Source organism: Rattus norvegicus, chromosome 7, assembly GCF_021556685.1.
Source record: "Rattus norvegicus strain SHRSP/BbbUtx chromosome 7, alternate assembly SHRSP_T2T, whole genome shotgun sequence".
In the NCBI taxonomy this organism is placed as follows: Eukaryota; Metazoa; Chordata; class Mammalia; order Rodentia; family Muridae; genus Rattus; species Rattus norvegicus.
In genome coordinates, this window is record NC_141540.1 from 73,056,394 (window position 1) to 73,071,535 (window position 15,142).

Below are 15,142 nucleotides of genomic sequence, written 5' to 3' on the forward strand. Positions count from 1 at the left end.
TGGTTTTGTTGTTTTTTTGGGGGGGGGCGTGTCGGGGATTGTTTTTGTTTTTGGAGACAGGGTTCCACTGTGTGGCCCTGGCTGTCCTGGAACTTTCTCGTAGACCAGGCTGGCCTCAGACTCACGGTTCTGCCTGCCTCTGCCTCCCAGGTGCTGGGACTAAAGGGCTGTTCCATCACCATGCTCACTGGGAGGTTTTTGTTTCCCTTTTAGTGCTAGAGATAGAATCTAGGGGCTCATGTATGTATGCATGGTTTTGTTTAAAAGATTGTTTATTGGGCTGGTGTATCTAAAGACAGCTACAGTGAGAAGGCATCGGTGCCCCTTACAGATGGTTGTGAGCCACCATATTGTTGCTGGGAATTGGACTCAGGACCTCTGGAAGAGCAGTCAGTGCTCATAACCAACCACTGAGCCATCTCTCTAGTCCTGTGTATATTGTTTTATTGAGACGTTACAAGTGAGGAAAGATGGAGGCCCAAGTCCACTGATTCCAGTCACTGCCACCCTGAGTTCCTACCTGGCTCTTACAGGAGGCCTGAGTGTCTGTTGAAGCTAACTGCCTTCTCTTGACAGCCTAGCTTCTCTCAACAGGCCCTGAATGAGGAAACCACTGCATCCTTCCTCCCATCTTCCTTCTCCTCTCACACCAACTGGCTCCTTATCCTTCCTACCTTGGTTTGTGGATTGAACCCAGGGCCTTGTGCCTGCAAGAGCTCCATGCCCAGCTCCGGATATTTATGACAGGGTCATAACTCTCTCAGAGTCCGAATGAGCTGTGGGCAATCCTTGGAGGACACTGCCCTCTTCTCTTTCCTGTGGGCATCTTTACCAGGGACTCCAAAGAAGTCAGGATTAAGAGGAAGAGACGCTCTGTGCCTCAGCTTGTCTGCACCCCTCAAGCCCCAGTCAGGGGGTCCCAAGGGGAGGGGGGCTGCTGAGCTGAGAACTACTAATGAAGCCGCAGCCAATTAACGCCCGGGCCAGGGTTGGGGGCGGATAAAATTAGCAGCCAAGGCTGCAGGAGGGAGCTGAAGGCGGGGGTGGAAAGGGTGGGCAGCTGGCTGAAGGGGGCTGTTCGCTAGCTAGCGGCTACCAGCAGGGACTCTGCTCCGCCCTCCAAACCTGCGCTGGTCCCTTCCCCCATCACCTCGTCCCTATGCTCGCTCCCTCCCTCCCTCGTCCGTCTGCAAACTCAGCGCCCACGAAATTAGGAAGGAAAAGGAAGATCGATGACTCCAGATGCCGCAAACACCGTTCCCCTTCCCTCCCAACCTTCCACTTCCCTCCAGCCCGATGGAGCTTACTAGGTTGTCAGCGCTCTGCCTACGCTGTCCATGCTTCTCCACCCCACTCAAGGTCTTAAACCTCCTTTCCCCTAAATTTCCCAAACAGACTGCCCGGAAGTCCCACTTCAGGTCTAATCCCCGTTCTAACTGCCTTCACTAGCGTTTTCTAACCTTAGATAATCCCCACCTGGGCAGACTCTCACCCATGGGTCGCTCACTCCTTGATCAGTTCTGAAATGAACTCCAAGGTGCTGGGTCTGTGTTTGCCTCGGTTTTCCCAAAGGGCGCCAAGGAGAGGTGTCCAGGCAAAGCCTCTACCAGACAAAAACCCACACCTGCCCGCACCCCCTTTCCTACAAAGGTCTCACACAGGCGAGTATCGGATTTCGCTTTATTTTGTTCCCTTCCCGTCTGATTTGGCGTAGAAAAAAAAAAAATCACCGGGAGGAAGCAGCCAGAGGGCGGGTGGAACTGGACTGGGGGCACGGGAGAGAAGCGGGGAGGCAGAGCAAGGGGCCAGGCGGAGCCCCCCATCAGGACTTTTGATTCAGCAAGGTTAGGAAGAAAGGAGGACTGACATGGGGCACTCAGAACGAGAGGGGACTAGAGGGACTGGGGCTTTTAGACTTAGACTTTCACAGTCTTGGAGGGAAGGGGAGGACCAGAGCTTGGGGAAAGAAAGTGCCGGGCGTCATTAATACCGCGGGTGGGCAATATGTATTCCTAGGGAACCCTAAGAAAACCTCAAAACTCTGGGGCTATGCTTATGCCCCTCCAATTTAACGTTTGAAGAGACCACCCCAGTCTTAGGGACACTCAGTACCACAAGGAAATGGAGGGCCACACTGGCTGATAGTCCCGGGGGAAGGCTGTTGTTCTCCACCTCACCCATAGTGGAAGACGTGGGGGCAGTCACAGGAGCATGGGGTATACAGGGAGGGTCCCACCTAGTGAGACTGAGATCTGGTGGGAAACTCTGGGCCCAGGACGGGGGCGTTATCCAAAGTAGGGGTGCTCACTCTGGAAGTTATAGTCTGGGCACACCTTCTGCACCAGTTTGTAGTCAAAACTGAGGAAGGAGACGAAGATACAGATGACTTTGAAGGGCTTGGCGCAGAGCCAGGCGGCCTGACTCTGCGTGTGCTCGGTGAAGCACACCTGCGACGGGTCGTACAGGCACGGGCGGTGCTTGCGAGCGCGGTTTGTCTTCTCATATTCTACGTGGCAATTAAAAGCGCGCGACTCTTTGGCCCCAGGAACTCCCAGCGCGCCTCCGAGTGGGCCGGCAAGTGCACCCCCAAGGTTACCCCCCAGCCCCTGCCCCGCCATCCCCAGAGGGGTCCCCAGTCCGGGAAGCACCCCTTCTAATGCCAGCGTAGACTGTAGAGGGTGGGGGGCAGGCCCAGGCAGCCAGACGCCCCCGAACTCCACACGCTTGGAAGGCGGCACGATACTGACACTTAGGTTACCCAGGCTGGACGAATTGTGACGGAAGTACACACTGAAGGTACCGTTCACATGGTCCACAATCTTGCCGGTCACCAGCAGCGAGAACTTGAGGGTATGTACACGAAAGTAAAAGTCCCCCCAGCCGAAAATCTTCTTGGCGCGGGCCGCTTTAATGGATGGCTTTCTCTTGGTGCGCGGCACGGGCGGGCCACCGGCTGCCCCCGGCCTGGCCAGCGCCCCGGTGTGGTTAGCTGGCCAAGCCCAGCTCCAGGAGCGCACGGGGTTCAGGCCCTCGGAAGAAGCGGGCACCGGGAGCTGCTGGCCGCGGGCGCCCCCTCCGGCCATGGCGGGACGCAGGTCCAGGTACTGTGGCCTCCCGGATTCCACGATCTGGCCACTGATAACCTGTGTGGGAAGAAGGAAGAGAGACGCTGGCTTGGGCAACCCACAAGAGTGTGTTCTGGGGTCAGACATTGAAGCCCTTTCAAGCTCTGTGATCTTGGTCAAGCCACTTCGTATATCTGGACCGTAGCTTCTGTATCTGGGAAGTGATCTGATGAACCCTAGGTTGTCACAAAGCTCCAGGGTGGGCATAAAGACAAAGCCAGCTTTGGTGTGTGTGGGGACCGTTTGTGAGACCAGATTGGTAAAGAGACAGGAAGAGCTTTCTGGTTTAACAGAGCCATCTCCATCCTATCCATTCTCCCCAGAGGGACCTCTAAGAACCAATCCCAGACTGACCGTGGGTTGAAGCTTGCAGAATAAAGGGGCACTCCCCTTGTCCCCAACCCCTTGGTTCGGAAGGGCTGGAGGAGTCACCCTGCCTGCCCATGGTGCTGGCCTGTCTCAGGTGGCCAGGGATCTGGGAGACAGCTCCGATGCTAATACAAGATGGATTGAGAGGCGGGAGCGGTCGGGCCAGGTCCGGGCCATCAATTATATCAGGGTGTGTGTAGAGGGGGTGGCCGGGAGTGAAGGAGCTGGGGGAGAGCGACGGGAGAGTGAGAGGAAGAAATATGGAGATGCCGCTCCCGGCACAGGGAGTGGGAGGGATAGGAGCAGAGCGTGTCAGAGTGTGTCAGTCAGCCAGCACTAGACCCCACCGGTAGTGTGGCCCTGACAGCTGCCTGCCAGTCCCTTGGGAGAGGCAGTTTCATGTGTGCCTGGGCTGGTTGTTATCCTGAAATGGTTGTGTGTATGTGTTCATGTGTTCTGTCTGGGGTGAGTTGTACATATTTAGTCTGTGAAGGCTGTGTGTATGTGTCTGTACTGCCTATGTATATCAGCCTGAGGAGGCTCTGTGTGTGTGTGTGTGTGTGTGTGTGTGTGTGTGTGTGTCCGTCCCATCTGCTCTCAATGGCTGCCTGTCCATTGTGTATTTCTGCCTGGGTTACCTGGGGGGTATCTGTCTGTTGTGATGTGTGAAGCTATGTGTCAGTTTGTGGTAGCGGTATGTGTGTAGCTGGGGTATTCGTATGCCCATGACCAGGCTGGCTGTGTGGCTGTCTTGATGTGTCACTTTTCTTGCAAGAGGCCCTGTGTCAGGGTCTTTCTAAGGGGGTGTCTGCACAGTGAAAGTGGCCTGTGTTCATATGACAGGAATGAGTGTGTAGTACGTACACACACACACACACACACACACACACACACACACTGCGTGTATTTTCCTACAAGCCTTTACACATTGTGTATGAACAACAGGCGTGCTGACTTGTAGGCTGAGGGTAGAGGGCCTGGACACACAGGTGACCCCTCTGTTTGCATACAACCCAGTCTATATATGCACTGTATGCACAGGGGACAAGAATGGCCGAGCTGGGCTCGGATCTCTACTGGCTGGTCTCCGTCCCTGCGATGCTGCGATCCTGGGTTATTAATGCTGCCGCCACCCACTCGTCATACATATTTATTGCCCCCCTCATTTCTTCTCCTATCCATCCCTCCTCCCACCCCAGGTGAGGGTGGTGGAGGTGGCACGAGTGATTGACTCACGCAGACAAGCTCGAGCTGGCATCTAACACCCAGAGGGTGCACCTGAGTAGGGCTAGGGACACAGGCTTAGGATGGAGTCGGGGGCAGGGGAAAAAGCTCTGGGAGGTGGAACTAACCCCCCCCCCCATGCAGGGTGTTGGAGGTCAAAGTGAGTGAGGCTTCAGGGAAAGCCAAAGGGTGGGTTGTTGAAATCCTACCCCTTAGTCTCTCCTTTCCCACTCTGGACCGAATCCCTCCTATTCCCAGTAAAGTCCTATTTCCAGTCCACTCCCCTCACCCCCCAAGCTGCTCAATGTTAGGGCATCAAATGTCTCCAATCTACTACTTCCCAGGACACCCTTGCTCCCTCTGCCCTGCACCCAGCCCCGGGGACCTGCTCAGGGCTGGTAGGCTCACTCTCTTCAGAGGAAGAGATGGGGGGTGGATTAGGATGAGGTTTGGCTGGGCAGAGAGAGGTACCAGGATGTCCCCCCACCTCTGATCCCAGACAAATTGCTGTCTCTGCTTCTGTGATCCTGGCAAATCCCTGGGCTTTGGTACCCACAGCCCCCACCCCCCCACTGCTGGAGACCGCTAAGATAAAAGCGAAGAGTTGGGGTGGGGGGGGGGAGAGGAGGCTGAGGCGACCTTGGGGGTGGGGAGCTCAGACCGGGAGGGAGGGGTGAGAGTCTGGAAGGAAACGAGCCGAGAAATGGGAACACAGAATAAAATAAAATAAAATCCTCCCTCTGGCTTCCTTGATCGCTCACGCTCGCTCTCCCTCTTTCACTGCCTGCCTCTCTCTCTCTCTCTCTCTCTCTCTCTCTCTCTCTCTCCCTCTCCCTCTCCCTCTCCCCTCCCCCTCTCTTTCCCCCTCTCTCTCCCCTCCCCCTTTCCCCACTCTTTTCTCCATCTCTCTGTCTCAGTTTCTCCCCCCACTGTCTCTGATTTCCAGTTCTGGGGAGCGCCCCCCACCCCGCACCTTCTCTTTCTCTGTCCTCCTGGTTGTCTGTTTTCAGCAGTGGATGGGGACTGGAAACACAAGGTGGAATGGGAGCTCCTTTTTGCCACAGCCCACCCCCCAGTGACTGAGGACCTGAGCGGGGTGTTGACCAAGGGGGACCCCTCCCAACTTGAAAGCCAGTTTAATTAAACTAATTGGGCGCGGTGACATTTGCAGAGGGGAGAGGCTAGCAGCGGGCTGGCTGTCAGCTGAGGTAGGAGGTGGAGGTGTGTGGTGGTTAGGGGGGCTTGCTGCAGACTCCTTCAGGCCTGTTCGGAAGGAACACTATGCCCCAAGGCAGCAGGCCCACGCACCTGAGGGCGAGTTAAGGCCACCTCCTGATGCTAAACAAACTCCATCAAGGCTCTTTGGGGATAGGCCAGCTGGGGATTGAGAGGGAGGATCAGGCTGCCAGGCCCCCTTAGCCGCATTGCAGGGTGCACTCCCCCGGGGCCTCCAGACTAGTCCGTTGCTTCTCTTTTCCCTTTGGGTCGAAAGAACTTACAATTCATCAGAGGAAGAAATGGTTTAGGCCTGGTTGGGGAAGCAAGGGATAGAATGCGGAGTCTCTCTGAAAGCAGAGAGTCATCTCTGCAGTCAGGTCAGGGTGGAGTGATGCCTGGCTGGGAGCTGGGGATAAAGGTGGTGTATATGTCAGGGTTGGGGTGGACAGGACAGGACAGGCTGAGGTGAGTACGAGGGCAGAGATGGTCTGTGACTAGGATTGGGTACTGGGCTCGGAGGAGCATAGGGTACCAAGATGAGGATCCCACAGGGGTAGACCTGGGACCAAGAATGGAGAGATGGGAAATGATGATCAGGTATTGGGCAGAGACCTAGAAGGCGATGATGGGTCAGGGACCAGAAGGGTGGAGGATGGGAGCTGAAATGGGACAGGTACGCTCAATGACAAATGGCTCTAGAGACCAGCTGGCATTGAAGATGGGCCAGGGAGACAGTGATGGGGACAGGATGGGGCAAAACGGAGTGGGAGGAAGGAAGATAGTTATTAAGAAGAAAGAAGGATGCTGATGGATAGAGACCTGGGAGATGGGGTAGGGGAAGCCACTGGGGTACTGGAATGGGGAATAGGAAACCAGGAAAGTGATAGTCAGTCTGGAAACAGAGCTTCAGGCCAGGTATTCAGATGAGACAGGAAAAGGCAGAAGGCCAGTTTCAGCATCAAGTTTGGGAGGGGGTCAGGCAAGTGGAGGCAAAGATATGTCTTCCAGACACTACTACAGAGCAGGGGTGAGGGCCTGCTGGTGAGGTGGGCTCTGTCCTTGGGCCAATCGCCCTCTCCCCCGCAGCCCCACCCTCTTGCCTGCCCGCGGCCTGCTGCACAAGGCTCACCGTTATCTGAATTTTGATTTTATTTTATTTTATTTTATTTCCTTGCTTCCTAGAGCCGGCGCGGTCCCCCCGGGAATGGCTGCCCCCCGCCCCCCGCCCCGCGCCTCACTTTATTATTGCAATAAATGTGCCTATAAAGGCGCCGGCTCCAGGGCGCGGTGGGGGTGGGGGGGAGTCGCGGAGCGGGGATGTAATTTCCCGAAGCCTGAGCTGGAGGGGGAGTGGGCGGGGTGGAGGTGGAGGAGGGGCGGTCGGGGGAGAAGGGGGAGACTCGCCAATTTCCAGTGCTCAAGGCCGCACTCCCAGATCCCTATCCCGGTTCGCTTTTTCCGACTGTGTATCTTGGGAACCCCTTTGAGCTTGAACCCAAAAACCTCTCTTCACAACCTGACCCCCTCTCTGTTAACCTTGTCCCATTGCCCACGCCTATCCTGGGTTACAGAGTTCTCTCTATTCAAAGTTCCCTAGCTCCTGGCCAATTACTCCTTACTGATCCCTCCGAGGAGGGTCCCTTCACCTACCTGCTGGCTTTCAAGGTTTACCATTCTCCAACTGTGGGTCCCAGACCCCAGAGACTCTTCTTTACCTGCCTCCTGCTTGTTTACCAAATATCTTCACCATTACCTCTGTCCAGCTCCTCACCCAGTCCAACCATGACCCTCTGTAAATTCTCCTTTCCGACGGTGCCCCTCCCATTCAGGATGTGAGGTTTGCAAGCTCTGGCCCAAGGGGTCTGTCACTTTAGACCCCTCCTCCAGTATCCCTGGCCCAGCTGCGGCCCCTGATTACCCCCAAATCCCAACCAGCAGCTCTGGGACCAAGCCCAGGCTGTGCGTGCCTAAGTGGTCTAGCCAGAGATTAGTTAGGGGGCTTCAGGGGGGTAAGGAGGTAGGAGGTGGTGGTTGGCACAAGGGTTGTGGCTGGCCTGGACTGAGACTTCTGTAACTGTAATCCTTCCCTGAGGCAGGATAGAGCTGAAAGGTCCCACAGGACCGCCACCCCTGCTCCCCCCTAGCTAATTAGTGATTAGTGATTAGTGATTAGTGACTATTGATCGCCTGCTGTTTTTCCCAGTAGGCAGCTGCTTTGGCATGGGGCAAGGAAGACAGATACAGAGGGAAAGGGGGGTTGAAGACTATTGGAAAGATACTGAAGCAGCCAGTCCAGCCCAGAGGCCAGAGCCCCTGGAGCGATGGAAGCCAGGGAAACCAGAACCTGAGAGGAGTCCCAGGAGCTTAGAAGTAAAGGAAGAAGCAGAGAACTCCTGGGGAGGCAGGGTGGGCAGAATTGGTGGTCAAGATTCCCCCAAGAGCTGTCTTAAGAACTGTCCCCATCAATGGCTCAACCCAGTGTCAACCTCACCTCTTGCCCACTCCCAACTCTGTCATCAAGATGTCCCTGAATGCAGGCACACTCCTGCCTCATGTTCACACTCAGGCGAACATATCTGAACAATCCGTACTTGCTCGTGCTCTAAGCTATGAGCATACTCGCAAACCCAGATTCACACGAAATAACAGATGTGCTCCAGTATGCAAATACATCCGAGACCCCGAGGGAGGGTCTATGCATGTGCACACACCCTACTGTTCTACTCATAAGTCCGTTTGAGAACAGATTTCCTTACACGACCCTATGCAAAATAACAGGCATTCACACACCACACATAGGCATAGACCCCCACATGTCCACAGGCTAGACCAAATGGCAGATAAGCACTTCCCTGCCGATTCTGACATAGCCACCCCTCAGCTGCAGCTTTCTCACAGGAAGACAGATTCCCATCTCTCCTAGCCTCCTCATGCTTATTCTCCCTCAAGTCTCTACCAGATGTTTCCTTCCCCTTCAGGGGGCAAAGGAAATTAAACCAGATCTGTCCACAGGGGAGTTAATTTGATGGGAAGAGAGTGGAGAAAGCTGGTGGGGGTGGGGGGAAGGATCAGGGCAATGTATCTTCCCCTCCTCTGTAACCCCAGGCCTTCACACACTGTGGGGTGACCCTCTCCTGCAGTCTTCCTGGGTGAAACCAGGCCTCAGGTTCAAAGGAATCTCCTGCAAGAGGCAGCGTTTTTTTTTACACCGGGGGCTCTTTTCTTTCTTGTTTCATTCATTCATTTTTTTTCTTTCTTATTATTTATTGCCCAGTTTCCACTCACTCAAGGTCACTAGGCAGCTGGGCTTGGGAGAATCTAAGGGCTCTACTACTGGCTCACTGGGGCAGTGTCTACCCTACTGTAGGTATGGGGACACCACATGAGGGCTAGGGTCCAAGTGTTTTGGAGGAGAATTACTGGACTCTCTTAAAGGCTGGAGATTGAGGTTCAAGAGTGAGGGTTTGTAGAGCCAACTGGTTGCCCTTAAACTAGGTAGGTCATAGTTGAGAAAGGAAGTTGGGGGCCAGGGTCTAAACCACCCTTGTGGATCACACTTCAGGGCATAAATAGATGGCAGTGCTGTGAAGCAGACACAATCACCCATGCATGCCAGCATAGCTATTCACCCCGGGTCCCAGTGCCTGGATTCCCTGGACACATGATAGCGTGCAAGGGCGGTTTTAACACACACACTCCACATCAGCACGCATCAGCCCATATGGACTGAAGATCTCAAGTCAAGAGTCGGGCAGGATGAGGTCTGGACCCTTTTAGCCTTTGGGTCTTCACCCAGAAACCCCAGGAAAAGAGACAGTGAGAAGGGTGGGGGTAGGGAGGAGATGGGAGGAGAGACTCCCCCTCCCAGGCAACAACCCCTGTCCACCAGGTGCGAGAGGGGGGTGTGTCTGTGAGGTTGTGCAGGGGAGACGGTGTCTCCGCGGGAAATGTGATGGGAGATTGTAGCCAAGTTCAGCCTTGCTGGTGTGGGTCCCTGTAAGCGCGTGTGCCTGGGCAATGTATACTCGGATCGCAGAGCCTACCTGGCATTGTGACAAGTAAGGAGAAGAGAAATGGGAAGGTGGAGGGTGAGGGGTGGAAGGACAGACAGACAGAGAGGGAGGCAAGCAAGGTAGGTGCGGAAAGAAGGCTAGGCTAACACCCTCTGGCTTGTCTGTCTGTCTCGCACTCCTTCTCTGTCTGGCGCGCTCGCGGGTCGCGCTTCGTCCCCTCCCCCGTCGCGCCTGAAGCCGACCAGAGCCGGGTCTCCACCCTGCACCTTCTTCTAACCCTCAGCCAACTTGCTGGGTGCGTGCCAGTCCTAAAGCGGGTAGTCTGTCTGTCCGCGTCCCCCACGACGCACAAAGTTGGGACGCTTAGTGCTGGGGGCGAGGCAGACGCACGGAGCCCCCTGGCATGCAGGGTTCTTCGTGTCCCGGACCCCACTCCTTGGTTCTGCCACCCTTACCTTCCTAAGGAGCCAAGGACCAAAGAGCAAGAGGAGCCATTCCGGGAGCAGCCGCATCTTCCCGGGCGGCCAAGCGGGTCCGGCAGGGCGGGTCCCGGGGCGGGCCGGTCTGGGCACAGGGCAAGGGGCGCCCGGCTGAGGGCGACGGCGCAAGCAGCGGGAGCGGGCGGCTCGGCCCGCGGACTGAGCGCTGAGCGGAGCGCGGCGCTGGGGGCGGGGCGCGGGCGGGGGAGAAAGTTGGGTCTGAGTCGAGCGGGCGGGGAGGGGGGCGGGGCTCCGTGGTGCTCCAATCCCGGCCGCACCCCGCGCGCCCCCTCCCGCCCAGCTGGGGGCACGGAAGGTGACTTTCACTGTGACACACCCCGGACACGCCCCTGGCTCAGGTGTGAAGCTGGAGAGGGTCAAGGGGTTTTGGGGGTGGCACCCCAAGACGCCAGGTCTGGGCGCAGATGAGGGCTTGAACAGGGAGTGGGACTCTGGGCTCTGAAGTGTGAGCGGGAAGGGGGCGTCGCGGAGCATGAGCCCCGACAGGCTGGGCGGCGCCGCAGGACCCTGGTCCTGTGATGCCCGAGTTTGGTGTGGGGGGGGGTGTCCTATGCTCCTGGCAGAGGTGGGTCTAGGGCAGTGATAGGGACAGGGACTGAGGTGAGGGCGGGCGGGGCCTCGGGCGACTAACACTGAGCACAGCGCTGACGGGGATGGATGGGCGCCCCGCGGCTCATTCGGCCTGGAGATGAGAATCATTGATCACGGACGGAAACCCCATCACGTCTGTCAATAGACTGACAAACGGCGCCCGCTGCCCTGCCCCCGCCCCCGCGGCACCTCTGCGGTCCTCGGACCCCTTGGCTAGACCGGGTCTTTTAAGTTAGCCCCTCAACCCATACTGTTGACCCTTGCCCAATCCGAAGCACTCTTGTTTGGGGGTTGGGCAGGAAGTCGCTTTAGTGCCGTCTGCCCAGCCTCTTGGTAACAATCCTTTTGCTTTCTCTCTCACAGTCCCATTTTCCACTCCCAGCTCTTCTCATCCCTTCTCTGTCTATCTCTGTCCTTGTCTCTGTCCCCAGTTCCAACACCGTGTCTGTTCTCATCCTCTGGGCTGTTTCTTCCTGTTTCCTCCTCCCACTGGTCTCTCTCTCCCTGCCCAGGGAGTCTTCAGCTGTCAGCTGTTGCTATGCACTGTGGCTAAGGCTGAGGAGGTAATATGACCAACACCTAGACAGCAAGAGATAGGACCAAGCAAAGAGATGAAGAGACAGGCCCACACCCCAAGGTATGTCTCCAGGCTATAATAATGCCCTGCTACACTGTAGCGGTGAGGCCACATGCACATACAGACCAGCGTACACAGAGGCACATAAGCACACACAGACCCACAGACCGACACACACGATTTATATACATAGGAGCATACAGTGGTATACAGTAACGGCTGGGTACCCAAAGTACCCTCTTGCCTTGACAGAGGCAAATACCCACAGGGCTACACACACACACACACACACACACACACACACACACACACACACACACACACAGAGAGAGAGAGAGAGAGAGAGAGAGAGAGAGAGAGAGAGAGAGAGAGAGAGAGGCTGAAAGACAAGCCTGTGCGAATATGAAAAGATCAGGCATAGGATTTGACAGACACCAACAGACACCAAAGAGGGTCAGGGAAAGGACAGGGGTGTACTTGTGACACCCAAGGAGACAAAAACCAGGGAGCAGAGATTTGGGGGTGCAGTCAGGGCTGAAAGAATAAAGGCAGGATGGGACAAAGTATCAGGAACAAGTCAAATAGCTGACTGGGGCTGACCCCAAGCACAAGAGCTGCTCTGGTTCTGGCGAAGGCAAAGGGTAGTCCCCCATCTTGGGTGTGCAGATGCCCATGGCCAAAGTCTCCATCTGTAGGAGACCTGATCCTCCCCATCACCGTGTTAGCTAATCTCAGGTCATCCAATTCTCTCAGAGATTACAAGTGCATGCTCATGTACACAGGTACACAGTACTTGTCTCTGGGTCTTTGTTTCTGTTCCTGAATCTTTCCATCTAAGAATATCTGTTTTTCAATTTGATCTCGGTCAGTCAGTCAGTGTCTTTTTGGTTTTTGAGACTCCCTTCCATTTGGCTGGGTGGTTGTTGGGAGACGGTGCACCCTTCTGGTCCTGGCCAGTAGAGAGAGGGGGCTAAAGGAAGGGGTATACTTTCTAAAGCGGCAGCTGGGGTCCATCTTGCTCTACTCAAATCTTGAGGTGACAGGCAGAGAATCAGTGATTCCCCGGGGAGCTATAGATGCAGGCTGCTGAGAGGGTGGGACTGCTGCTGGTGGGGAACAAGCAGGCTCTAGGGGAGGGAAAGAAGATGGCTGACAGAGGGTGGAGGGGTCAGTGCAACATAGCCCCAGGGAAGGAAGTGAGAGGCTAGGCTAGGGTCCTCAGTGGCAGGTGCATAATTAGTGTGGGGAGCTTTAGGATAAGCAGTGTTACAGCAGCGCAGACGCCACCTGGTGGCCAGAATGAGCCACAAGCCAACACTTAAGGATCAACAATGACTCCCACCCCCATTTTATTCCCAGCAGAATTGTTCATCCCAGAGCCCTAAGGAGTCTGGGGAAGCTAGGAAGATCTCAGAGTAGGCTTTGGGGATGAAGTTGGAGATAAGATTGAGGATGAGGGGGAAAGGAGGTCTTGTCTCTGGATGGCACATCTACCTGTAAGTTTCCCTGAGGGGAGGAATAGAGGGAGAAGTACCCTGGGAAAGCCAGTGAGGGTCAGGGGTGAAAAGCTAGATTGCTCCTTTGGGAGGCATTCTTTGCGGCTGTTGGAAGAGCAGGGTTCTAACCCTCCCCTAGTCCTGGACAATGTAAAGCTGTAATAATATTCTGCAAGGGGTTCACTTCCCTTTGAAAGAGGTTCAAGGAGATCTGGAACAACTTAGATAGTGTAAGTCTTTTCCTGGTCAACTCCTGAACTGTCTGCAATGTTATATGGGAAGCTAATGGGCAAACTGAGCCTTGCTGGCTCTCCTACCCTAGTCTAGCTTGTCCCCTAATCCAGGTATTTAATTGAAAAAAAAAAAAGTTCGGGGTTGGGGATTTAGCTCAGCGGTAGAGCGCTTGCCTAGCAAGCGCAAGGCCCTGGGTTTGGTCCCCAGCTCCGAAAAAAAAAAAAGAAAAAAAAAGTTCTCTCTCTCTCTCTCTCTCTCTCTCTCTCTCTCTCTCTCTGTGTGTGTGTGTGTGTGTGTGTGTGTGTGTGTGTGTGTGTGTGTATGTGTGTGCATGCCAAAGCACAAATACGGAGGTCAGAGAACAATTTTATGGAGCTGGTCCTCCCTGCTTTTATGAGGGTTCCAGGGTGCTTGCACACCCAAGTGTTTTGCCCACTGAGCCATCCTGCTGGCCTCATAGCCAGGGCTTTACTCATAGATCATAGAGTAAGATGTCGACATTTCCAAAGGAGCACAGAGCAGAGAGCTGTAGCAGACCATCCTGACGGTCTTCACTACCCAGCATACTTATTTCTTCTAGGGTGGCCAGGGTAGGGCAGGTGCACAGTGAAACATGTCTATCTCTGAGTCAATGTGCTGGGACCAGGGGACACCAGATACAGCCAGCACAAGTCACATCATAAGGCTCAAGGTCATACACCAAGAAGAACAGCTCTTCCCTGTCATAGCAAGACAGGAGGATGGAGTGGGGCTGGAGACACGGACCTTAGGATTCTCAGGCCAGCCTCCAGCATGCAGCAAGGCTCCCTCTGGTGGCTGAAACAGGCAAGCACAGCCCCAGCTTCCAAAGTCTCACATTAGCATGCAGACACAGTGTTTTTTTCCTTTTCTTTTTTTTTCCTTTTTTACAATTTTATTTATAACAATATCTGTGTTATTTAGTTGTAAAGGAATTCAGCAAAAATTATTAAAACGTTCACGTCCCCAAAATGGGGCTGCCCACTTGCCCTTCCTTGGTGTGCCCCAATTCTTCCTGGTCCTCAGGGGAGGGGAGACTGGGGGACAGTTACCAAAGAATGTGTTCAGCCCTAGGAGCCACAGAGGGGGCACTGGAGAGGCAAAGACCTGTCTGGAAGGGATACTGAGCATGGCCATCCCAGACGTGCCCCTAAAAGTGGGAGCTGGGGCTTGGGGTGACTTCCCTCAACTAAAAAATACTCCTACCTCAGCTAGAGCCAGATATTCCAGACAGGTTCAGCAGAGAACTCCACCTCCCCAGAACTAACCCCAGGAAAGGAAAGCTGGGACACTGGAGCCCTGTTGAGTGTCTTGTACAGGCGAGAGGCTGTGCCGCCAGCTTCCCGGGGTAAGGGAACGTATGTGGACTCCTTCATACCTTTGAGCCACAGAGCCCTCCCTGCCCCCTCAAGGCAGCATGGGGGGAGGGGATGCCGAGGAGCAGGCAGAAAGGAAATGCAAAGAGATAATACTGTGCTTGCTCACTCACATATAAAAAGTAATTCCTTCATTTTTACATTTGTACATCCGGCAGGGCCGGAGAAGGGCTGGCTGGGGAGAGGGCTCATTGAAAGACTCGTGTGGCAGGGGCTTTCTGGGGACGTCCGTTGGGGCAGGGCCCTATGCTAAGGGATCCCCTATCTCATCTTCAGGTCCCCGGCCCAGCAGTTCTCGCTTCTCGTCCGTGCTGGCCAGGGAGTGGCGGCTGCCATGACCCCCCATGTAGAGCGTGGCATACACTGGGTTGGTGAAGTTGGTAGGCTGCAAAAGAAAAAAA

The 15,142-nt window shown here is 55.1% G+C and overlaps 2 protein-coding genes across 2 annotated transcripts in view; both read right to left on the minus strand.

Moving 5' to 3' along the window:
* Window positions 1-1,666: 1,666 nt before the first annotated feature.
* On the minus strand, window positions 1,667-10,480 carry Nxph4 (neurexophilin 4). The gene is given in 2 exon segments (NM_021680.2): window positions 1,667-3,143; window positions 10,405-10,480. Coding segments are annotated over 2 exon segments (915 nt in total). The 5' UTR covers window positions 10,462-10,480; the 3' UTR covers window positions 1,667-2,285.
* A 3,774-nt stretch (window positions 10,481-14,254) lies between these two features.
* The window catches only part of Lrp1 (LDL receptor related protein 1), an 80,563-nt gene continuing 79,675 nt past the window's right edge, over window positions 14,255-15,142 (minus strand). The window contains exon 89 of the mRNA NM_001130490.1: window positions 14,255-15,126. Within this exon, the coding sequence (NP_001123962.1) occupies window positions 14,986-15,126 (141 nt within the window). The 3' untranslated portion in view covers window positions 14,255-14,985. The remainder of the gene's footprint in view (window positions 15,127-15,142) is intronic.